The sequence below is a fragment of the Arvicanthis niloticus genome, chromosome 23 (assembly GCF_011762505.2).
Source record: "Arvicanthis niloticus isolate mArvNil1 chromosome 23, mArvNil1.pat.X, whole genome shotgun sequence".
Taxonomy (NCBI): domain Eukaryota; kingdom Metazoa; phylum Chordata; class Mammalia; order Rodentia; family Muridae; genus Arvicanthis; species Arvicanthis niloticus.
In genome coordinates, this window is record NC_133430.1 from 16,307,221 (window position 1) to 16,333,111 (window position 25,891).

Below are 25,891 nucleotides of genomic sequence, written 5' to 3' on the forward strand. Positions count from 1 at the left end.
AAACTCAGGTCCTTGGTCAGGCCTTAACTGACCAAGGTCATTGCCCAGGTCCTCTGGTGACATCTTCCTTGCTCAGGATGAAGTACCATGGGGCTGAATTTGCTCTTGGCAAAATAATAATAATAATAAATAAATTTAGGGGGTATCTTTAAGTATATACATGTCCTTGGCTTGCCCCTCACTCTGGAGGGAAAGCAATAGGGAGATGTGCCCAGCCAGGCTGAGCTGGATGAAATGAAGTGTGCATGGTGCTCCCGTTTGGAAACGTTCAAAACTCACAGTGAGAGCGACAGAGCCCAGCAGCAGCACCACGGAATAGACCAGACCCCGGCTGTTGATCTTCACCTGGAAAGTGAAACACACAGGCACAAATCTCTGAGTTGATCGGCCAGTTTATTCTAAAAGCCCCACCTTCAGAATAAAAGCCCCACCTTCAGAGTATTCATTCTCTCCTTTGGGAAACAGGGCTCCTGCTGATGCATGCAGGATGGCCAGAGCCTTATGACAAATGGGGAACCATGGGTGCAAGTCTGTACTCAGTTCATCAGGAAGTGGCCCAGGATGGGGACAGGTGCCAGTGGGCTTATGCAAGAGGAAGAGACACTGAGGAGTGTGTAGTAAGCATGAGTTTCCTCCTGTAGACTAGGCTGTTGTAGAAGCCATCGAAGAAAGTGGATGCAAAGGACAAAGGATAGCACATCTCCTCAGAACTCCAGGTTGGAACTGAGAGTCTCGTTCCTCCCTCTGAAAGATACCTATGCCCTTCTTCAGGAAGTGGCAGGACTTACTGTGGATCCATAATTAATAACCATGGTCTGCAGGCCCCACGGGATGCCAAGCCCCACCAGGATGTCAAACACGTTGCTGCCGATGGTGTTAGAGACTGCCATGTCTCCAAGTCCTGGGGAATAAGTAATACATTCCTTCCATCAGGAGTGGGTCTCAGCAAACCCTCATTCCCTCTCTGAACCCCTCTATTAGGGCTCTTCAAAAGAAGGGGGAGTCCTTCGCAGGCTCTATGCTTGTAAAATTTCTGTGTGGTCCAAGATTCCCTTTTCTCATGGGACCTAAAGGTTCCTTTTGTGGGTGGGATCTGTATGTAGATGTCCTGACTCCACACCAGCACTTCAGATGTGGCCTTATTCAGAGGTAATGGGGTTACAATGAAGGCATTAGGCTGAGCCCTGGTCCTAGAGTCCTAGGAAAAGGAGAAAACCATGCAAGCACAAAGGTGGCCAAGTAGAGTTGGGAGAGGAAAAGGATTCTCCCTCACAGCTGCTAGAAGGTGCCAGCCCTGCCCATGACTTGACCTTCATTTTCTAGCCTTCAGGAATGTGAGGTATAAATACTATTTAAGTCCCCCTGCCAACACAGGCTCCTTCGTTATTTTCCCATCAGATTTGACAGCTGCCATTCTCAAAGGCCTACTGCTGGCTCTGCTTCCTTTAGTTCTCTCAGCTTTGCTGGGTTTGGGTGGGGCCACCACTCTCATGTGGCAGGTGACCAAGGGCTAACACTTGGCTAGAGGCTCAGCCTCAGAATGTTGATCCTGTATCCTTTCTACAAAGCCATGATACATATTTGTGCCTAGACAGTGGCATCCATGACCTTATCTGGGTCCACAGAGCATCAAATCTTATGTTCTGGTGGTTTCAGAAAGGTGACCTTTCTCTTGAGCTTCTTGAGAAGGAGTTCATTCTCCTTCTTGCCCAAGACCCTGTTGATCATACAACCGAGGCATTTCCTCTCTTGAAGAATTAGAACAACTTTTAAGAAAATACTCATGTTGGCGGAACTCTGACGTAATCTGGCACCCACAAATGTGGGCAGAAGGCCCGACCTTGAAACATGAGTGTCTACAAACATAACATCACTTGGGTAGCTGTGACAGCCATCAGAAGCCCATCCAGGACCAGACCTGCATCTTCACTATCCTCCAGTGAGCCAGACCTTTCCTCCTGTGTCCTCATTGCTGTCCGCTGATGACCCCCAGTGCATGCCTCTTCCTCCCTGGTGTGAAAAACATTAGGATCTTGGCAGCTTAGGGCTCTGAGGTCTGGATCGCCATGACTCTGGTCTACCAGGCTCCCAGCCTCAAGCACCATGAAGGAATATGCAGTGATTGCTTGGGACCAGCTACTTGTGCCTGGTGAGGATAGGCTAAAGATGTCGGAATTTGGAGAGGAAGGGTTGAGGGCTTCTCAGGGCAACTGTCTGAGCTGCACAGGTAGCTGGGAAGACAGGTGACTCTTTGAGGAGCCTTAGGAAAGTGTGAGTCACACCTTAAGGAGTTCACCTGTCACCTGGGGTTTTTGTAACAAGCAGATCCTGACTGAGCATGGCTGTGTGGGGTCTGAGGGTCTGGATATATCATTGTGAGTGCCTCAGTCAATACCTGCCAGGCCATGCTTTCAGCTGTAGGGAGTCAGGAAGGAGGCCTGCTACAGAAGCTCCTGTCAGAGCACATGTGTGATCCCCTGCTTCACACAGTTAGTGTCCCCCTATAGAACCCTGCTTGTCCCTGTTCCTAAATAAGACCCTTCATTGAACCCACTGGGACCACCCAAACCCTGAGGCATCGAGAACTGCATTACTTTCTGCTTGTGTCTAAGCCAAACATCCTTTTGCCTTGTCTTTCCTTAGTCTTACTCAGGGGTGACTGTTACCTGTGTACTGTGGACTGTGTGACTCATATGACCGAATGTCTGAGAGGCCCCCATGTCCCTCAGCTTTCTTCTCACTCACTGTATTGTGCAAGAAGCTGTCCCCACCCTGCCTCCAATTCATGTCCACCAGGAGCCTCTGTCTGTGACTGAGTTTAGAATTTTAACAGATGCCAATAAATAGTTATATTGAAGTAAGGGGGCTCTAATCCAGCTGTTCTTGTAAGAAGGAAGTTTGGCTGCAGAAACACAGAGGGACACACAGCCCGTAACAGCAGAAACAGAGCCTGGAGGGGCACAGCTACAGGCCAAGCAAGCCAGAGAGCTGCTGCTCACACAGAATCAAGCAGGAATGTGAACAGTGAGTAGGCCCCACAGGCACTGGACCCTGGTTTCAAACTTCCGGTAAGGTAAGTTCAATTGTGTGGAGCCGCCCTGGAAAGGTCAAAGATCACCCAAGTAAATTCCATTCCTCTCAGCTGTTGCTTCCAGTGACCTCTAATTCTCTCTGTCAGGCACTTGTCTATCTATCCCCCAACACGCTCTCACACTGCCTTCTCTTCACGTCTTCTCAGCCATTGAATCTCCTGGAGGAAAGTGCCTTCATCTGCAGAGCCAACCCTTCTCCCTGTCACTGCCCTCTTCTGTCTCCTGAGGTTAGCCTTGCTCTTCGACCTTCCCCTCCCACGGACTTTCAAATTCTTGCCTCCCAGGAAAACCTGCTCTATCCCACTCTGGGATGCTGTCTCCTTGGTAGAAAGGCTGGGTTTAGCAGTCTTTGGTTTGTCATCGAGGCCTGTGAGTCACCCTGGGTCACTTCCTAAACCCCAAAGGAAATCCATACACAAAGCAAAACACTTTGCATCTTCTGGAATTCAGGAGAACAGACAGAGCCAGTGTCTGGGAATCCCAAGATATCTGCCCAAGTCAGATATGCCATAACAAATGACAAATGGCTCTCACTTGCTCTGGCTTGAACCTAACATGTTTCCAACAGGCTCATGTTCTGATCACTTGTTCCTCAGATGGTGGCACTGTTTAGACACGTTGTGGAGCCATTGGGAAGTGGAGCCTAAGTTCTGAACCTAGGCCATGACTTCCAGCCTCTAGTTCCTGATCCACCACCACGTGGACACTCATTACCATCCACGCCCAGTGCCATGTTGTGTGGCCTGCAGTTTCTGCTGCGTGGAACACTTTGGTCACAGCATCACAAGAGTCACTAATGACTATACTCAGCTCATTTGCTGTATGACTTCTAGGTGGAGGCTCATACGTCCCATACATCCCATACTGTAACCTTAGGACATGTCTCCTTTAAAACAACCACGTAGGAAAGCACTTTGAAAGACCTAAATGAAGTCCATTTCAGTATTTGTTGTAGTACGGCATTTTCTTCTGGGCATACCAAGATCATCCCATATCCATCAAGGAGCAGAGATAACCCAGGCCCTGTAGTCATGGTGACGGAATGAGGGCAGTGCATTGCCAGGTGGGCCTGTGGTGGAGGGAATGGGTCTGTTGACTCTCCTAAGCAGGTGAAGGATGAGGATCATCAGACCTTTACCTGGGAGTCTACCCACTACTCCCTCCTGCCTCCCAGTTGCACAAAACCTATTGGCTCTAGCATCCCCCTCCCCACCAGAGCCTGTGCAGCTAGGATGCAGGAGGGAGTGGTCGGTGGGTTCCATGATGCAGCTTTCATGAGGTCATCATCCATGGTGGAGTAGGACTCATAGCGATGCAGAGAGGTTTGGGTACCCACGTTCCTGTAAGTGGCCCCTCCCCCGCCCATACTCTGTAAGTAATGCTAATAAACTCTCTGGTTCCCCAATCTAGATTTGAATGGAATAATTTTCTTATTATTACAAATAATGTCATCAGCGCCCTGTATGGGGTGGACAGACATTTGTCCATGTCCATGTCACACACCAAGAGTGAGTGGTCTTACCGCAAGGGATCTAACAGATGATGAATTCTGGAAGCCCCCGTCTCCTTCAGAGCAGGACTTGACAACTGTTAGTCATAAGAGCCATAACTTGGCCAGCGGAGACAGGGAGCTTGCCAGGGGTTGCTGGGGTCTGAGGTTCAACCCATACCTTGTCTTGCCACGATTAAGCTGGCCATGCAGTCTGGAACACTTGTGCCTGCCGCTAGGAAGGTGATGCCCATGATGACGTCAGGGATCCCAAGTGTGTATCCAATAATAGTCACCTGCAGAAGAGGCCAGAGTCAGGGTTCAGGGTCAACTTAGAATGTAACAACCCTGGAAACTCCCTACCTTGTGTGCTAAATTAAATGTGATATTGTTATGATTAGGAGAAAAATCTGGAGACTTTTTTTTGGAGGTGGGTCCCATATAGCCCAGGCTGACCTTGAACTTGCTATGTAGCCAAGGGTGTCCTTGAACTCTGAGTCTTCCTGCCTCTATCCACCACCTAAATGATGGGATTACAGGCATGCAGCACCACACCTAGCTTATGTGGTACTGGGGACTGAAGCCTGGCTTTTATGCACGCCAGCTGAGCGCTCTGCCAGCTGAGCCACAGCCTCAGCCCCTTAAGAAAAACTTTTTTTTTTGAGACAGAATTTTACTATGTAGTCTTGGCTAGCTTGGAGCTTTGTAGACAAGGTCAGCCTTGAACTCATAAAGACACTCCTGTCTCTTCCTCCCAAGTGCTGGGATTAAAGGTGTGTGCAACCACCCTCAGCAAGGAAATCTTTTATGTTCTGGCACCAGCATCATACAGTATCTGCTTATTGCTTTAACACTTTCTTAAAGATTGTTGTTCTATCTATCTATCTATCTATCTATCTATCTATCTATCTATCTATCTATCTACCTATCTATCGTGTATGAGAGTTTGTGCATGTGTGTGAACCACATCATGGAGTACCCAAGGAGGCCAGAAGCATCAGATCCCCTAGAACTGGAGTTACAGATGCTTGTGATGGTAACTGAACCTGGGTCCTCAGGAAGACCAACCAGTCAGTGTTCTTAGCCACTGAGATCTCTCTCCAGTCCTACATTAAACTTTTTAAAAAATAAAATTAAATGACACTATTGCTGATGCCAAGAAGCACTTGCTGACAGGAGCCCTGATATAGCTGTCCCCTGAGAGGCTCTGCCAGAGCCTGAGCAATACAGACATGGATGCTCACAGCCAACCATTGGACTGAACATAGAGACCCCAATGGAAGAGTTAGGGGAAGAACTGAAGGAGCTGAAAGGGATTGCAACCCCATAGGAAGAACAATAATATCAACCAACCAGACACCCGCCCCCCCAGCTCCCAGGGACTAAACCACCAACCAGAGAGTACATGCACACAGAGGAACCCATGGCTCCAGCTGCATATGTAGCAGAGGATGGCCTTGTTGGGCATCAATGGGACGGAAGGCCCTTGGTCCTGTGGAGAGGCTTGATGCCCCAGTGTAGGGAGATGCTAGGGTGGTGAGGTGGGAGTGGGTGGGTAGCACCCTCATAGGGGCAGGGGGAAGGTGGGGATGAGATAGGGGGTTTGTGGAGGGGAAATGGAGAAAGGGAAAACATTTGAAATGTAAGTAAATAAAGTAACCAATAAAAAATAAAATAAATAAATAAAAAGAACAGTTAACTACCAGTTTTTAAGAGCCATCGACAACTGCTATTAACATATTCCATCTGCCGGTGGGTCTCACCCTTGAGAACATAGACAGTTTTTGGAGGGCTAATTAGAGCCATGTCACCAGGTCTTCCCCCAGAGTCCCAACAGGAGGCCTGATAACTTGCATTCAGGTTTAGTGCCCTGAGCTGGGAACCACATTTGAAAATGTCTGTGTATCCTCGATCTTGGTTTGGGAGTATTAGGAAAAAAAAAAAAGGGAGGGCTCAGATCATATTACCACTATTTGTTTTATAACTGTTTGTTTCATGTAATAATAAACCATGAATAACTCTCCACTCACAACTCTCATCTAAGCAAGTTTTAAACTAATGCTTAGCTTTCACTGCACTGCCTGTGCCTTCTAACTAATTCCTCACTAACAGATATTTTGATGGCTTCTTGTCGGCTCTCTATCGAGGACTTTACTGTATACCAGACACTCTACAAAGGTATCTTATTTTCGTAATCCTACCACTCTATTATTTATTGTCCTCTGATGAGAAGGACACCATTATTATGTCATATGAGAACCAGAGAGGTTAAGTACAGATGTCCATGTATTCCAGCTACTCAGCCTTGGAGCATGGACTCCCAGCCAGATGCTCCTCTCCATCAATGTGTTTGTATGTCAGTCTCTGAACTGACATCTTTTTATTTCCTTAGGAGAAACTCCAAGACCCAAATCTGCTGCATCAAGGGCTTCTCAAGATCTTGAATGCAGTCACTCAGTTGACAGTGTTTGAGACAATGACGCTTGAGAGCTGGCTGGAGCCCTTGGCTGCAGAGTTTGGGCAGACAGACAGACAGAAAGCCCTGGAGGCATCTGGGCCACGCTGGTTTATCCTTTTGCTGCAGTTTGCCTCTTTTTAGAGATCATCAAAAGTGGTGGCCCTCAGAACTGATCACATGTCAGCTGCGATGGCTAGCTTTGTCAGTTTGACACAAGTTAGAATGATCAAAAAGGAAGAAACCTCAATTGAGAAAATGCCTCCATAAGATCCAGCTATAGAGCATTTTCTTAATTAGTGATTGATAGGAGAGGACCCAGCCCAGTGTGGGTGGTGCCATCCATGGGCTGGTGTTTCTGAGTTCTAGAAGAAAGCAGGCTGAGCAAGTTATAAAGAACTAGCCAGGAAATAACACTCCTCTATGGCCTCTGCATCAGCTCCTGCCTCTAGGTTTCTGCCCCGTTTGAGTTCCTGTCCAGTTTGAGTTCGTGTCCTGATATCCTTCAATGATGAACAGTGATGTGGAAGTGTAAGCTAAATAAACTCTTTCCTTTCTAAGTTCTTTTGGTCATAGTTTTTCATTATAGCAAAAAAGAAAGAAAAAAAAACCTAAGGCAACCTTATAAAGGCAACCTTATAATCACCCAGAAAGATAGTATCAATGAGGAATTGTCTAGATGAAGTTGGCTTTGGGAATTGTCTGTAGGGGATTGCTTAACTGTTAAATGATAAGGGAAGACCCAGCCCACTATGGGCAGCACCATTCCCTAGGTTGGGTCCTGAACCATAGAAGAGTAAAGAAAGTGAGTTGAGTACTAAGCATTTATGTATTTACTTCTCTCTCTATTCTTGAGTGTGGATGTGATGTGGTCTTAAGTTCCTTTAGGTTGCTTTCTAGTCCAGGTATATTTTTTTTCACAGCAACAGAAATAAAACTAGAACCAGTTAATGTTCCCAGTCCCAGCTACTGCTGTATGACTCTGGACAATCAGGCTTGCTTCCCTAAGGCTCTGCTCTCTCATGGGCTCAGTGGCAAGGATGAAACAAGGAAGTGTAATGTGAGTACCTGGCCAGTGCCACATGCTCTTGTTTCAATCGTTTGTTTGCATTCTATGGGGACAAGAACACAAGAACAGTTCTGAGAGCTCTAGACAAAAGGTGCTTCCCAAGTGCCAGGCTCAGACAGCATGTGTGCATTACAGAAAGAGCCCTGGGGGAAGAACTTCAGATGAGTTTGAACATATTGCCCATACTGAGGGTGGGTCCTACACACTGCCAGGTACTCCTGCTTTTGAGTGGGGACAAATACACCTCATTTTATCAGACAATACAATCTGCTAACATGCCCTGGCCTTGGAAGGGGAGGGACACAGGGACAGGATCCATCATCACCAAGCCCACACAAACCACTAGCTGTGACGATGAGTTTTGATGAATCCAGGTGACGCTAGACATCTTAAAAGTAGTAACTGGGCTACCATGGGGTTCCTAGAACTGTCTCGTCTTTTAAAACCACTAAACCAGATGACTAAGAAGTAGCAGGGTAGAGGAACAGATGAGCCGTACAATTTGTGGGTATGCCCACACGCTCCAGGGTTAGGGGTCAAGGCTCAGGGGTCAGGGGTCAGGGATATCACGTGGGCTTTTTTTTTTTCTACCTTGAACTCAAACCCCGTACTCCAAGCCTCCAGATGCACAGACTTTGAACAGGAAGCAGAGCCATGCTCTGAGTTTCTCTTTGTTCTCCAGTATCCCCAGTTGTGTTTCACTTCTCCCAGGAGCCTCATTAGGTCATCACAGAAATAAGCATGGACCACCAGGGCAGGCACACCTTAGAGATCGAGGTGAGCTCAGAGACACTCTCTTTTCACCCACTCTCACCCTCAGGAGAGTTCTAGGTCCCTAAACCAAGGCCATCAACATTCAAAGCCATCCCACAGGTCAGACTGGCCTAGCAGGGTGTCTCTCATGCCCCCCAAGTCTAACCTGGGCTAGGACTCTGGCCTTTTAAACAGAATTGGGATTTGTAAATGAAGATACTGGAGGTGGGAGTGTCCCACCTCATTGCCACCGAGAGCTCATCGAACAGTACTGACTCCATTTTCCGTAATGAGAGAAGAATCTCACAAGTTCTTTAATCCCCGTCCCTACTCAAATTGCAATGTACTCCTTTTTTTTTTTTTTTTTTTTTTTTTTAACTTGTCATGTTTTGGGAACATGGTTTATTAAGAAACATCACCGGTCCCTTTAAAACATAAAGATGGCTGCTTCCCATTCTACACAGGGAAATAAGATATGAGATTCAATCTTTTCAGGGCACAGCTGTTATCGTCTTTGAGAGGTGTCTTTTTCTAGGGGTGTGGGTAGAAACTATTTCAAGCTCTTTTCCCATACCAACACAGAAAAACAAGACCCTCCCCTCCAAAAAAAACCCACGAAAACTGTTCCTCGTGCTATTCAGGACCCTAACAACTATGCTCTGCACACACAGGGTTGGGGAGAAGGGAAATGAGATGGTGGCTGCATGGGAAGGAGGGTGTCTAACAGTAGGCCAACAGCCTTGAGAGGCAATGGTGGTCACCCCAACTTCACAGAGGGGCTCACCTTGGCTCCAGGAGTTGGGTCAGTGGGTCGCCTGCTCAGTTTTAATGGTCGTGTCGGCTTCGAATCTATTCTCTTGGGCAGGGTATGTGGCTCAGTGATGGAGCACTTGACTAGCACACTGAAGGCCCTGTGTGACTCCCCACAGCCATCCCTCCTGCTAACCTGCATCCTTCCTCTACAGTGGTTCTCAACCTGGGGGTTGTGACCCTTTGGGGGATTAAACAAGCTATTCACAATGGGGCTGCATATCAGATATTTACATATTCATAACAATAGCAGAATCACAGTTATGGAGTAGTAACAAAAATCATGTTATGGTTGTGGGTCACCACAACATGAGGAACTGTATTCAAGGTTCGCAACCTTCGGAAGGTTGAGAACCACTGTCTAGGGTGAAGAGTAATGGGCCCTCGTGCCCACAGAGAACTTCTTCTGGCTCCACTGACTCACCAGCTGATTTCTGCTCACCTTCCCTCCTGCTGGCCTGTGTGTTAAGAATGAAGTGTGTGCATCTGACAGATGACCTTCCCAAAGAATGGAAAGCCAGCCATGTTCTCTCTTGTCGCTCCCAGGCCCTCTGCTAGAAACCCACACTAGTTTTCAACTCTCCCCAGCTATTCATACAACTGTGAGTTCTCCATGCCTCAGTTTCTCTATCAGTAAAATGGGGATGCTAAAAGCATTTATTCCATGGGTCTGTTGTAAGGCAAGAATTGGCTTTCTATAAAATTGTTCTATGTGCTTGTCACACAGAAAGGGACAGCTTTTTGGCAGAGAATTCTGCCTACTTCTTACTGATATCATTTCCTTCCTTTACATTCTTCTGGGGACCCTGGAAATGAGGGGCCCATTACTTTGCCCATCCCCACCCCCCAGAGCAGCCTCTTACATGTCTCCCCTCCCAATGCCTCTTCCCACCTCAGAGGGAACAAAGCATGGTGTCTACTTTCGTGCACACAGCAGGGAATGTTAGCACTTTGTTAATACCAGGCTCTATGAGAAAGAGGCTGAGGTCAGCAAGGCCAGTGGCTTGCCTACAGGTGAGACCTCAGCTCGGAAGACATTGGGTAGGGGCTCCCGCCACTCACCAGCCACACCATGAGGTAGGAGAACACGGCGATCCACAGAGTGGCGGTGATGAAGGTGACCATGAAGAACTTCTCCCAGCGGGGTTTGCTACAGTTGGGGATGGTGACACACAGGAGGAAGATGAGGGGCCAAGTGAACACCCATTTTGCCTTGTCGCCTTTTGCCTCTGCAAGGGGGTGTAGGGTAGAGCAGGGAGTGGGAGAGAAAGACATGGGGTTACATGGCTGCTCGTCCACCCCTGCTTTACTGTTTCAAGTTAATCTTGGTGTGACTCCAAGTAGCTGAGGCCACAGAGTTATCCTCATCAAGTCAGTTGGAAGTAGCAGGAGGACTCAGTACTTGTTGGCCGGTTAACTTAGTCCACTGTAATCCTTAAAATGACCAGATAAGAAAGGTGAACCAACAGCTGGGATGCCGCTGGTCCAGGGGAACCAGGAGGGGGAGGGGGATATCAGTTCGAATCAGGTAGCCTGGAGCAATTCCATCAAGTCTACTTGTTCTTCTGAGGATAAGGGTCATGCTAGGACAATGGCAATGTAATAATGAACCCAGGGAGAGTGGCAGGCATGGTGCTGAGTGCTTTGCACCTTGCTGTCTTCATCTGCTCCTAAGAACGTTCTCTTTGTCTTAGTTGTTGCCGGGATGGTGTCACCTGGAGTGTGGGAAGCACTGGGTGTGTGGCCCAGCACACAGGAGGAGGGTCAGAAGCTGGAAGACACACCGAGAACTCACATTGAAGACCCCAAAGCTGACGAGGAGTGTCAGTGTGTGCATACAAGAAGGACAAGTGCTGGGGCTGGCAAGATGGTCCTGTGGGAAAAAGCCCTAGTGTTTTAGTGTCTAGCTGACTCCTAAGAATTGTCCTCCAGGGGCTGGAGAGCTAGCCCAACAGTTAGGAGCACTGGCTGCATTTCCAGTACCATCATGGCAGCTCACAACTGTCTGTAACGCCTGTTCCAGTGGATCCAACACCCTCATACAGACATACATGCAGGCAAAACACTAATGTACATAAAATAAAAATAAATTACTTAAAAAATGTCCACATAACACACGTACATCTGCTCTCACGAACACATGCACATACAACAAAATGAAATATTTTATCACTCACACATTCACACACACACACACACACACACACCTGTATGTATTTATTTTTTGTGTGTGGATGGATGAGGGTGTGTATCATGATGCTGGCCTATGCAGGTCAGAGGAAAACTTGTAGGAGTTGGTTCTTTCCTTTTACCATGTGGGTTTGAGTGATTGAACTCAGGTCATCAGGCTTGACAGGGAGAGCCCTTGTCTTATGAGCCATCTCATTCGTCTTATGAGCCATCTCATTCGTCTTATGAGCCATCTCATTGGTCTTATGAGCCATCTCATTGCTCTTATGAGCCATCTCATTGGTCCTCAAATATTTCAGAAAGGAAGCATACATGTTCCCCCTGAAGAACACACACAGATTGTTCTCCAGAACAGACTGAGTTTTAGGTTGTAAAACAAGACCCATTGGGTTTAGAAGGACTAACATCAGAGTGTGCTTGCCAACCTCAAAGGAATGGAATCAGAACTCAATACTGGGAGGAAAGCCGGAAGGTGTGCAAATATGGAGATGTCACATAGCATAGTCCTAAGTAACTGACAGGTCAGGGAAGAGAAAATTAGGAAATTAGGAAATACTGGAGGACACTGAAATCGACCTCTGGCCTTCACATACACACATGACCATGTGCAAACATAGGGGAGAAGGGGCTTTTGAACAGATCATTCTCCAAAGACACATACAAATGGCCATAAAGTCCATTTAAAAATGCCCAACTCACACAATAAAACACACACACACACACACACACTCACACACACACAAAAGTAATATTCTTTAGTCATTAAAAAAATATAATTAAAAATTATTTCACACCCATAACTATGACTATAGCAAAAAGACATAATAAACTTGGCAAAGATGTGAAAAAGGTCAAAAGTACAAAAATTCACATACTGGTGGTGTGAATGCAAAATGTCTAGACTCCCTAGAAAGCAGTCCGATAGGTCCCGCAAAGGGTTTGGCAGAGCTGCTGCCTCGTGATGCAGGATCGGAGTCCTCCATACACACCCAAGAGACGTGAAGATAAATATTGTCACAAAGACTCAAATGCTCACACCATTGCCCCAGATGGAGACATCTCAACTCAAACTCCAGGGAGGAAAACAGAAGTCGATGTGGTACGTAAGTCTAGGAGAAGGACTGAGACACTGAGGCATGCCACTGAGGACTGAGGGAGGAGTGCTGTAAAGATTATGACAAGGAGGGAATCCAGACACTAAAGCCACCTCGTGTTAGGCTCCAGAGGAAATGTCTGGAATAGGATAGTCCAGATACAGAAAGGAGACCAGTGGTTACCAGGATGGGAGGAGATGGGACCAGAGAGATTTTATTTATGGTATTTTTGGTGATTTTTTTAATAATAAAAATATTTAGGAATTATATATTTATGATGGTCACACTGTTCTGTGAATACAGAAGAAAAATGTATCATAAAGGGTCTATTTTTTGGCATATGACTTATATCTCATTTTTTTTTAAATTGAAGAGCAGATTGGTGGCCCTGTCAGCTTCGGAGCTGTGCATGTACACTTTTTTTTTTTTACTTCCTAAACAATTATAATTGAAATGTGTTTATTTATAAAAACAAAACAAAATAACAGCAACAAACCAACCCAAGCTGCTTAGAAGGGGCAAAGAGAATGAGGTTAGCTTGAGATCAGCAGTCAGTTGGTCCTCCACCCAGATGCTGTCTCCTATCTCTTTCTAAAGATACCTCTCCATACCATGTGTACCCAACATAGACAGGAGACTGGTTTCTGTCCCACGGTTTGTCCTAAATTCCAGACTCCCTTCTTGCCAACGCCATCACAACCCATCCTGACTGTGGAGGAAGGCTGAGACATTCTATGACCCCATGCACAGAAGAATTGTGACCCTGGTCCTTTAAATACCCAGACACATCGCTATAGATGAACCCAAACTGCAGATTGACACATTTCTCGTTTCACAGACACGAAATTGTACCAGGCATTTGTCCTTTTGCTGATATGGGTTTTGCATATTGTTTTGACATCTGTCTTCATCTTTGTCCCACCCGGCAGTTAGCATCACCTCCCACCACTGGTTTCCTAGGAAACAATCCTCTAGTGGACCCTGTCTCCGCTGCTGCTGTGGATTTTAACAGTTGGGTGTCATATACTGGTGGATCAGACAGTTACTTTAGTGAATGGAAACTAGAATTTTCTTTAAAAGAAATTAAAACAGTGAGTGATGTGTGTGTGTGTGTGTGTGTGTGTGTGTGTGTGTGTGTGTGTGTGGTGTCTGTGTGTGTCTGTGTACAGGCACATGAGTGTGGAAGCCAGGGGTCAACCTTGAGTGTCATTCCTCAGGATTCACCTACCTGGCTTTTTTTCTGACTGGAAACTGGGTGCCATTTCCTTTAGGCTGGTTAGCCTTTGAGCTCGTCTCCACTGGCTTCTCAGTGAGGACTACAGGCACACAACACCACAAAATATTTGTAAAAGGCTTCAAGGCCATCCCAAGGAACATCCAACACTGATAGTTCAGTGGTAGAATTCTTGCCTCCCAAGCGACAGCTGCCTCCATTCTCCTGGAAGCCCTTCCTGGTGCTCAGCCCTTCCCTTTCCCATGCACTGTCAGGGAAAATGCCATCACAGACTGATGGGTACATCAACTCCAAGGAGAAGAAGATGGGGCCTAAGATTATTTCTTTCCTTAAGTCTCTGATTTCTCTCTTAAAGTGGAACATTACAACTTAATTATGTGATAGAAAAGTATTTAAAGTGATCTGTAACAGAACAGATGGCCCATCATGCCGGAGGGAAAAGAACAGATGTAGTAGTTGATGAAAACCTCACACTAATTTGGATGGTTAACTAATTAGATGCTTCAATTAAGGGAGTGGCTAACTGGTGGTCCTGGGGGTGGACTGCACCCCTGGCTGGTGAAGAGAATTTCTTGGGCCCTAGAGTTCAGTGTTCCTGTGGCTGACAGTGTCACTGTTTCTCAAACTCAGAACCCCTGGGAAGGATCTGACCACCCTAGAGGACTGATGATTTGGAAGGTCTGGATGAAGGGTCTGAGAATTTGCATTAAAAAAAAAAAAGTTAAGTCTCCACTAAGTGGTCCAGGTTGGCTCCTCCCACCTCAGTCCGCAGTAGTTGGAGCCACAGACTGTTAGAGAGATGGTTCAGGGTTAAGAGCACTGGCTGCTCTTCCAGAGGACCCAGGCTCGTTTCTCAGCATCTTCATGGCAGCTCACAACTGCCTGTAACTCCAGTTCCAGAGGATCTGACACTATCTTCTGCCTCTCTGTGCACTAGGCATACAAGTAGTAAAGATATACACACATGCACAGCATCCACAAACATGAAGAAGAGAGGAGGAGGAAGATGATAATGATGCTGTGTTTCTAAGTAGTTCCTTGTGGCTGCTTAGGCTGGACCATAGTTTGAGAACCACCCTGCTCCCCTGTGCTATTTGTTTGCTTATCCCTGAGTCTTGCCATGCTAGAACCTGTGGGAGCTCTGCTACCCACTGGCTGGCAGGTACCAACAGTCAGTCACGGCCAGTGCACCAGCAGTTTATCTCATAGCTTTGGATGTGATAGAAAAATCTCTGAGCTGGAGAGATGGTTTAGCAGCTAAGAGGGTGTGCTGCTCTCCCAGAGGACCCAGATTTGGTTCCTAGCACCCACATCAGGTGGCTCATACTGGGTGTAACTCCAGCTCCAGGGGGGTCTAACTTGTACTCAAATGTGCACACATACATAATTAAAAACAATAGGCCTGGCAGTGGTGGCTCACGCCTTTAATCCCAGCACTTGGGAAGCAGAGACAGGCGGATTTTTGAGTTTGAGGCCAGCCTGGTCTACAGAGTGAGTTCCAGGACAACCAGGACTACACAGAGAAACCCTGTCTCGAAAAACCAAGCTTTTAAAAGTTTTTCATTCTCTTAATCCTAGGGATAGACTTTTGTTATTTTTATGACATGGATGAATTTAGACTTCTCAACAAATTGGCTGTTTTCTGACAGTATTGTAACTTTGTGATTGACTGTAGTGTGAGGTGTGAATTGCTGCTCTGATGTGCGCACAGCTATGTGACCTTAGAAGCATAATCACCCTCTCTTCATCTTGGTTTCTTTCTTTCTTTCTTTCTTTCTTTCTTTCTTTCTTTCTTTCTTTCTTTCTTTCTTTCTTTCTTTTTTTAAAGCTGAAAATTGTGAGAGCAAGAAGATTTTCCCATGATGCATATGGATGCACTGAACAGGGTCTAGCACACAGCAAGAATGGATTTGAGCTTGTCATTTACCCCATTATCTTCCACCTACAGGGTACCTCCTTTTCAAGCACTGCTTGGGCTTTGATCCTAAGGGCTCTAGAGGGTCAAAGAGGAGCCCAGTAGGTAGAGATCTGTCTCTGAGGTTTGCAGGCCTGGGTTGAGGATGGGAGAGATGGTGTGTGGGGAAACAATAAGCATCAGTAAGGTCAGGCCCTGCTCAGGGTTGACACATAGGTAGACTGGCAGGGTGGTGGACAGAGACACCAAGGAAGAGTGGCTCTGTGGCAGCAGACCCTGGAGGCCTTCCTTGGGACCTGATGTTCCTCTTATGCTGACAAGCAAGGATTAGGTTTCTTAAGAGCCTTGCTGTGCTGCCTCTCAGACTTGTGTCTTCACATGGAAGGACAGCCCTGACCTGCACCTCTCTGTCAATGAAGAGGCCAGGGTCCCCATATTTGAGGTTAGTCTCAGAACCCCCTGGGCTAGTCTCTCTGAGTGAGCCTCATCCTTATCTGTGGGACAGTCCTGCCCATGGTCCACCCACCCCCTCAAGGATTCCCCAGGCTGACTAAGAAAAGCTTGGCATTCAAATGCGGGCCCTGCCCCTGGGGACCCAGGATGGGTTAAGTGGTGGATGCCCTTTCAGCATCGAGCTTGGAGCTGACCAGCAACAGATCTCCCCTCCCATTGCCGCTACCATTTACACTGCAGTCAACAGAGGAGTGCAGCCACACGCAAACACTTACCATCAGGCAGACCTGGGTGCCAGTCCTAACTGTGTCTCCTTTTCACCTATGTGGGGGTTCCCCAATCCCAGACTCCTCATTAGGGAAACAGGAATCCCCCAGGGAGGATTCAGGCTGTTCCAGGGAGGAAACAGCCCTCCCAGCAAGGCCACCACAAGTACAAACTTGAGATGCTTAGTGGATACTAGAGACCACTGGGGTTGAGGAAAGCCCCTGCTGTACAGCTAGAGGCCCCCTCCCCCACACCTCCTCACTAGGCTCTGTGGCTACCCAGGCTCTTCCTGCCTCAGGTCTAGGATAAGAGTGGAGGTGTTGTTTCATTGCTTCTCCAACTTCACTGTGACACAACCCTCAGAAACAAGGGTACTGAAGTGGCCCTTAGCATCTCCCATGGCAACCTCCCTCAACCCCCACCCCATGTTTGTAGGCCGCAAAGAAAGCAAAAAGCAGTGGCATCATCACCATCACCATCACCATCACCATCACCACCACCATCACCATCACCATCATCCTTGGTCTGACTTCCCAGCAGGCTCCTCAATCTGAAAAGCAGAATCAAGAGGAGGTGGGCCCCCTCCCCTTTCTGTGGCTTTGTGTTTGTGGGCATGGAGTAGGCCGCAGGGGTGCTGAATTTGCCATAGCACGGAGCACAGCCTGGCAAGCTTGTTTTAACAACATGAATTAGGCAAAGGGAGTAGTGTGGCTTCTGCTGCCAGCCACAGGCATAACAGAAAAGGCCAGGGCTCTGGGACACCTTGTCCTGGGTCAGAATCCTGAGTGTCCCAGCCAGTGCTACTCTGATTTGGCAGTCGGTTTGGATCTTGGGATTGCCTAGAAATCCAACATGCCTGTTTCCCATTTGGAAAGGGAAAGTCTAAGGGATCTAGTCTAAAACTTCCCAGTCATACTTATTATTCAGAGACTATTTGTGATTTATTACACAGAACCAGAGAATTACTGCTTTTGATGAGGGAAAACTACTGAGCCTCCTCTAAGAGCAGGAGACTACTAGTTCTTTGAACAGCTACTCATAGGGCTGGGGATATGGCTCAGTGGTAGAGCACTTGCCTAGCATGCATAAGCACCTGAGTTTGAGTCCCAGTGCTGCAAACTAATAATAAATAGCTGATGAATTAATTGTATTACAACTATTTACAGCCAAGAAATAGCAACAACCCAAATATCTACACTAGTGTGGTCTCTTCACTCAAAGGAGAAAGTACGGTGCCTGCTACAGTGATGATAAACCTTGAAAATCCTATGCTAAGTAGAAGCAGTCTGGAACAAGAGACGGTGGCACACCACATGGTTTCATATGTATAAAACATGCAGGTTAGATCTCTCTAAAGAGACAGGAGGCAGGGTAGTTGTTGCCAGCAGCTTGGGAGGGTTAAGTGGAGGGACGGCTACTTATATAGTTACTTGGGGAAATGCTAATAATGACCGTGGGGACCCATGAAAAGGTGTGAATTATATCCCAATAAAGCTATTGTAAAGAATAAAAGTGCTCAGCCAGGATCTGTTCTTATTGATCTGTGAGCTGATCTTCAGGAGTGACCGACAGGGATGTGTACAGAATGATTGACAGGAGAGTAACTGTTTTTGAAATCCTGACCCTGGCCTCAAGCTGTACACTGAGTATGAGGTGTCTCTGGCAGCTCCTGTGACCAAGGCAAGAGCAAGGTCATTTGTAACAGAAAGTTCTGTGAGTCTCTGGGGTCTGGGCAGAGTGAGCAAGTGGGTAGAGCTGTGAGCATTGTCCCAGGAACTGCAGGTAAGTTATCCCACCCAAGAAGCGGCAGTCCCGGGAGATCTGCAGAGGTGATTTCATCAGTACCAGATTACTGGGGATAGAAGGACCCAAAGGCTTCTCTCTTTCCAACCAGCACACTATCAGAAGCCCCACTGAACCGAGGAAGACGAGGTGTAAAGGTAGAAGCCCTGAGAGATCCTGTCATGTACTGAACTGCATCCTTTGCTTCTTTAATTGAGAGCTGAAGCCCTAACCTCAAAGTGACTGCATTTGGAGATAGCATGTAGGAGGCTGTTCCGGTTCAACGAGCTCATGAGAGCACAGGGCCACACACTTGATTTAGTTGGTAAATTACTTACCTTGTAAGGCTTGAGTTCAATCTCCAGATTCCACGTTAAAATAAATAAATAGATAGTCAGGTGTGGTGTTGTTTTTAATTGTAGCACTAAAGACTTAGAATCCTGGGGCTCACTGGCAAGCCAGCCCAGCTGACAAGCCCTAGATCAGTCACACACACACACACACACACACACACACACACACACACACACACACACACACACAAACACACAGAGTGTTGGAAGAGAGATTCTGAATGTTTTCTCTTTTCAGGTGCGCACACGGAACAGAGGCAGCCGAGCATGCCATGCCATGAGTAGCCAGGAGGACATCCCCTAGCAGAGCCCAGCCATGCTACCATTCAGATGGCAGACTTTAGGCCTCCAGAACTGTGGGAGGAGAGATTCCTGTTGCTTACAGGGCCCAGTCTCAGGGTGTCTAGGACTCTAATTCAGAGAGCTAGAGGAGTTCTGTTTCATGTGGCACCTGGCATGTGTCCCAGGAGATGATGGTGGGACAGGAAGGTCCCATCCTGGTAGGTACAATATGAAGTGGGAGAGAAAGGTTTTATTTGCAGGATCAGGGAGACTCCCATGGACAAGCAGGGCATCCTAGATCATATACCAGGAATAAACAACTCATATCTACAGTCTCCCCCTGGCTAGGTCTCAGGGTCACTAGCCCACTGTTTAGGATAGAGCCAGGACTATAAACTCTGGTTTCTGTGAGACAGTGATTCTCCTCCTCCCTGGAAGGCCACACCCTAGCCTCTGGGGGTCATGGTGGGAAGTAAAAACCAAGCTATGAGGAAGCTTGGGCATTACTGTCTTAGCTTTTGGATGGTTAGGATAGGGCCTCTGCCCCCTGTTCTGGATAGATATAGTGAGGGATTGGGGTCATTTATAACAGGGGTGGCCAGCCCTTTGGCTCCCTTAAGCCATAGAGAACAAAGTAGAATTCTATTGGGCTATACATTAAATTTCAGGTCTATCTAACCTAGAGCCCATGGGTTATGAGAACACATACACACAGAAACACAGACACATACATTCATGCGCAAGCACACACACACACACATTTCATATTTCGGTTATACTGAAACACAATGCTATTATCTATAAAATTCATGACTGAGAACTGCCCAGTTTAAAAAAAAAAAGTCTCAATGTTTTAGGTAGGTAGATTTTGTGATGGCTGCATTCACAGCTAGCCTGGGCTACATACAGATTGAGCACACATAATAGAAAACACACCATGTTGTCATTGACCCATATTTGCCTTGCAGCCCTGGAAGTTCCTAGGGAACAGGGATCATTGTCTGCCCTGTCCCAACTGTAGCCCTAAGGCCAGAGGAGAGCCTGGTGCCCAGATGTTGACTGACTAGGAGAACAACTGTCTGCAAATGCCTGTAGCCTGGTACCTGGCACATAATAGACACTCAGGCTCTTTCCTTCCTTTGACTGTCAAAGGAAGGCAGCAGGACCAGGCCCAAGGGAATTCTGGGGCCTGTGATTTTCCTAGAACACTGCATGTGGTCCAATCAGGGTGGATGGGTGCAGCACACACTATGTGGATGAAACATGTCACAGGACACATGAGTTCTTCTGAGTGCCACCTGTGCATCAGACGATACAAGGCCTGATGATATTACCATAGCCTGTAAGTGCCAGCACCGTACAGTGTGGGTGAGGATCCAGTAGGAAAGTGGATCAGAAAAGTGAGGGGCTGTGGTGGGTCACGGTGCTGGGACAAGGAAGGGCTGAATTTCAAATCTACGATCAATCAAGGACTCCAGAGTTCACCCCCAGCCTGCCTGACCCAGCACAGAAGCAGCAGCATGGAGCTGCTTGACACTAATCTCTTGAATCCTTGATAAGGCACATTGCTTGCCAGGTGACCCCAGGGACAGCATTTTCCCTTTCCAAAGGTTCCTGTCCCTGGTATTCCTAAGGGGCGCTGGTGGAGAAAGCACCAGCCTCATGCACCCCTACGAGTAGCTCAGAGCTACGACAGGCCCTAGGCCTGTGAAACCAGCAGAGCTGAGCTGAAAGGAGACCAAGAAACCCAGAACTGAGGTCGTGGGTGTGGGATTTTCTGGCTTTCTCTAACAGCCTGTGAACTTCAACCTCCACCTCCCCTGGCCCAGGTCACTGCTCACACCTAGAGGGACAATCACCACCCTGTACTGTTTCCATGGCTACTCTGATCCCAGAGAGGAGGAAGAGAGACTATGGTTTCCATGGGCAACCCTGTAAACACCTCTGATACACAAAGGAAGCTTTCCCTGGATATGGGAAGCAGGCTGGTTCCTGAGCATGAAACTGAGGGGAACCTCAGGAAGCTGTTGTTCTTGGCTAGGTCAAGGCCACACACCCAAGGACATCCTGGAGCCAACAAAGAAAGTGTGCCAACTACAGAGGAGGGTCAAGAGCTCCCCAAAGGGCTCACAGAGAGTTCACAAAGCAGTTACCTAGCAGGCAGCTGGGGCCCCCTTGAACTAGCTCCATTCTATGAAGTGGCCCCACCCAGAGACCCCACAGCTACATCACTGAGGTGCTCCAGATCTGGATGTGGGGAGGAGGGGCAGGTCCTAGGGGCAGTTCCATTTCTGCCATATCCAAGGTTTGGAGGAAACGGAAACAAGTCATTCTTCCAAAGGGCTGCCTCACTTTACAGAGCAATAATTGATGCCCATGTGTCTCTCCTATAGGCTCCTGGATGTTTCAGGACCAGGATGCCAATGGAGAGGCCAGAGGGGAGTAGTAGATGGATTCAGAGCTGCCTACACCCACCTGTCAGAAGAGCATAGATCATCAAGGGACAATTATCACAGGTTCCGGACTTCCTTTCTTGCTGTGGTCCTCTTCCAGTCCCCCTTACCCCCACATTGGTTCTTTGATTACCATAGCCCTGTGTCCCATGACTTAAACCCATAGACACAGGAGAGGAATGGGGCCAGTGGTGGGATGACATAGGGCTGTAAAGGTGGTACCCAGGATGGAACCCAAGGCTTGTGTCCCTATCTCTTATACACCTAGGGCCGATCCCGTCCTACCTGCCCTGGAGGTATGTGTTGCTTTCCTAGGACACTGCTCTATGGAAGTCCTCCTCATCAGCGTGTCCTAAGGAGAACCTCTTTATGGGGACCTTGGATCTGGAGAGGATCACACATCTCTTGGCTCTCAGAATCCCAGATAATTCAGGAACAACCCCTACCAAACTAGTGTGGCTTTTACCCTGACCAGCCGACTGGGCTGAGCATACACAGTGTGGGTCCCATGGAGATGAAGGGAAGCTCACTGGTGGTAGAGACACCACTTCCTTTGGGCCATTTGGACAGCAGAGGGGCCCTGGAAAGGCTGAATCTCAAGGGCTAATATTCCCAGAGATCTTAGTAAGGGAGTAGATATCATTTTGGGGGTCTATCTTTGGTAGAAAAAGAAAAGGTGCTTGATTAGGGCTAGCAATTCCTAATCCAGACAAAGCCCCGGGCTGTTGGTACCTCAGATGTTTTCAGCTGCTTGGGTTGACCTACTATATAAGGCAGCCTGGGAGCCACAGAGGCTGAGCTCCAGAGAAGCATGGACACATGTGCCTTCCAGGCCCTGCTTGGGGCTTGGAACTATTCCCTGAGTTTGAGGACAAGCCCTGGCGCTGCATTAAGCCACATACCATGAAGGTTTTCTAATCCAGAAACTCTAAGGAAGTCTATGGTCCCACAAGAGTCTGCATCTCCAGACACAGCTGCCCAGACTGGTAGGCCCAGGCCAGCTACACAGATGGGGACAAAGCAGGGTGGGTGTTAGTGGGCTGTTAAACACAGAATTTTTATTAGAAAAATATGAAGCTCTGGATTGGAAAGTTCTAGAATTCTGCTACCTCTTAGGAGGGTGGGCAGTAGGACAGAATGCTCGGGAATGGAGTCCAGTGCTTAAGACTCTGGGTCACACTGAAGACATCAGAGAGTTCATGGAAAGCTGGGGATGGAGAATGCACACAGTGGCTTCTGGAGCCTCTCACAGACAAGCTCTTGGGTTCATTCACTCTGCAACTTTTCAAGTATTCAAATAGAGTGCGGTGATTCAGTCAATAGACAAAGATGCCCTCCCCCCAAGAAAATGATAGCTTAGTCGGGGAGACACTCAAGATAAAAAAAATATATATAAAGCATTTATAATAACATGACATGGAAGCCCTGATACTGATACCACACTGATACGGTGACACTGGAGCAGAGGTGTGTGTGTGTGGGGGTCATATAGATAACTGAGACAAGTATGTTCCAGTGAAGGGCAGTGTGAAGGTACCACGGTAGGAAGGTGTGTGGGTGTTTGAGGGATGGCACTGAGAAGGCCAGGGTGGCTGGAGCAGAGGTTATAGGAGAGAGAAGATCGGATATGTTCAGTACGAACCCAGCAGGTAGGTGACCCCAGGCCTGTAGGAAAGACTCCAAGTAAGACTGGAAGATGCTTAAAGCCCAGTGGCAGCCTGTGGTCTGATCCGACTTATTTACAGGAGAAAGTACATCCAGTAGTTTCAGGTGAACTATGTAAGGAGCAGTTATCACCTTAGAATATCCTATCTGAAAGTAAGGTTGTGAGTGAGCCAAAATGTCCTGCACATGAGACTGAGAGGGTAAGAGTGTCCACGGAGAACTGCAGAGATGGCTCAACAGGTAAACGTGCTTGTCATGCAAGCAGAAAGACCTAAGTTCGACTCTCTAGTACCTACATGAAAAGCCAGATGCAGTTGTATGAGGTTGCAGGGACAGGAAGATCACTGGGACTTGCTGGCCACCAGCTGAGTTCCAGGTGCAGTGAAAGACCCTGTCTCACAGGAATAAGATGGAGAATGACAGTGCAGGACACCTGATGCCATCTACCTTTGACCTCTGCATCAATGCAATGGAACATCTCCCTGCTCACAGGCTTATACCCCCTGCTGCTAGTGTCCATAAAAACCATATTACTGGTTGCTGTTTTTTTTATTATTATTATTATTATTATTATTATTATTATTATTATTATTATTATTATTGTAAGACTAACCAGGGGCCCATAGCATTCATGTATGTTTGCAAGAAGTTACTGGTGCTTCCTGAAGGCCAAATTGCCTCTCTCTGTCCCTCAGGCTCCAACCACATTCAGTGGTATCTGCATCTACCCAACTCTTACCTGTAATATTGATAGTATGTTTATCCAGGGCCTTAGGGAGCCTTGGTGACTCAATGGCAACCCTCTTCATCAGTCCTCCCCCATTCCAGGGTCAGGGTCTTTATCTTGATGGCCTAGGTCCAAATGTCACCCCCAGAAGCCTGGCTAGAGGACCAGCACCTCCAGACTCACCAGGCATTGAGAAGGGCGACAGGAAGACTGTCTCTACTGACTCTGGCTCTGGGGGTGGCGGCTGCGGTGGCGGCTGCTGCTCCTGGCCCTGCTGCGGGTCTTCAGGGTTCTCCACGGGAACATTTCCATTCTCCATGTTCTCGTGTCTCCCGTTTTGCAGTGGCTTGCTGTTAACACCATTGGCTGAGTTGATCAATCTCTGTCGCTGTGGGGACAGGAGGTAAGACAGACACCAAGCTGAGTGGCACAGAACCATGCAATGCCTTCTTTTTTTACCGTGTCCCAACTCTTATCAACACACATCAGTTGCCAACACTTGCTGTAGCCAGTCCTGGGTGTGTGCTAGTTTGGAATCTAGTTCCAGTCAGTGTTTCTCCAACAAACACTGCTGCCAAACATCCTCCTGCTAGGTTTCTCGTCAATGGATTGTCTCTCTGCATCTCATTCCATGTCCTATGAATGCATTCTCCAGAGCCAGCATCTTCTATCAAAGCCACACCCTTCCTCCCACCCCTTTGCCACAGCTAATGACAAAAGCAGCTTTGGTGCCACCCCAGACTGCCTGGTCTCACTTGCTCAGTTTGGGGGCTTCATTGAACACAGGCCCAGACAGACGGCGTATTGTATGACATCAACAGGGACGAGGATGTAGCCGAGTCCGTGGAGGAGTACCCGTTAGCACGCATGAAATCCTGGGTTGATCCCTACACTGAGCAAACCAGGTTTGGTGGTAAATGCCTATAGCCCCAGCACTGGGGTGGGAAGGGAGGAGGGCAGGAGGATTGTAAATTCAAGGATTATGCTTGGCTACATAGTAACTTGGAGGCCAGTCTGGGCTATAAGAAACACCATCTCCGGATTTCTGAGTTCGAGGCCAGCCTGGTCTACAGAGTGAGTTCCAGGACAGCCAGGGCTACACAGAGAAACCCTGTCTTGAAAAACCAAGAAAAAAAAAATAAAAGAAACACCACCTCAAAAGTAAAATAAATAAATAAATAAATGGAAAAGAAAGATGAAAAGGAAAGAAACGATTAAATAAACAGGCTTCATGTTCTCTACAGCCATCTCAGCTCAGCTCTCTCCACCCTGCTCTACTCCTGGTTTCATGGGCATTCCACGGCAACATCCAAACTTTCCTACCACTTCAAGAGACCCAGCAAAGGAGCTGAGGCCCTCAGTAAACTTCCATAATGTGGTGCCCAGCACCTATCCTGGTGGTCTCATAGGGGAGCCATTACCATTCATAATGGAAGCCCACCCTCGCTCTGAAGAACTGCCTTCACATAGGTGTGTGCATTTGTGTGTCTGGCTGGCTCCGTGTGTTAGGGTGAGGGGGTGAGGGGTACTTCTCAACTCTTCCCCCACAGTCTTCAATATTTACTTAGTCCACCAGAAAGAGCAAAGGGGCCTTTGTTTGATATTTGGGCCTAGACATGTGGTATTTGGTTAGTTAGTAGGGATTAAACAAAAAGCCATCCACAAAGTCCCAAACAAAACAAAACAAATAAAAAAAGACCTATCTGTGCAGAGACAGAACTATGAAGGCGAGGGCCATCGCTCCACAGTAGGGCTGCAGCTCTGGCTTTACAGAATCAACAGAAGATCACACCGTATCCCACACACAT

The 25,891-nt window shown here is 47.6% G+C and overlaps 1 protein-coding gene across 3 annotated transcripts in view; it reads right to left on the minus strand.

Annotated features, from left to right (window-relative positions):
* Nucleotides 1-25,891, minus strand: part of Slc24a4 (solute carrier family 24 member 4) — a 135,085-nt gene that overhangs the window by 1,850 nt on the left and 107,344 nt on the right. For all 3 annotated transcript variants that reach the window (XM_076921360.1, XM_076921361.1, XM_076921362.1), the window contains 5 exons: nt 24,267-24,471; nt 10,731-10,897; nt 4,763-4,877; nt 789-901; nt 280-345 (listed from right to left, as the gene is read on the minus strand). In XM_076921360.1, coding sequence (XP_076777475.1) covers nt 280-345; nt 789-901; nt 4,763-4,877; nt 10,731-10,897; nt 24,267-24,471 — 666 coding nt within the window. The remainder of the gene's footprint in view (nt 1-279; nt 346-788; nt 902-4,762; nt 4,878-10,730; nt 10,898-24,266; nt 24,472-25,891) is intronic.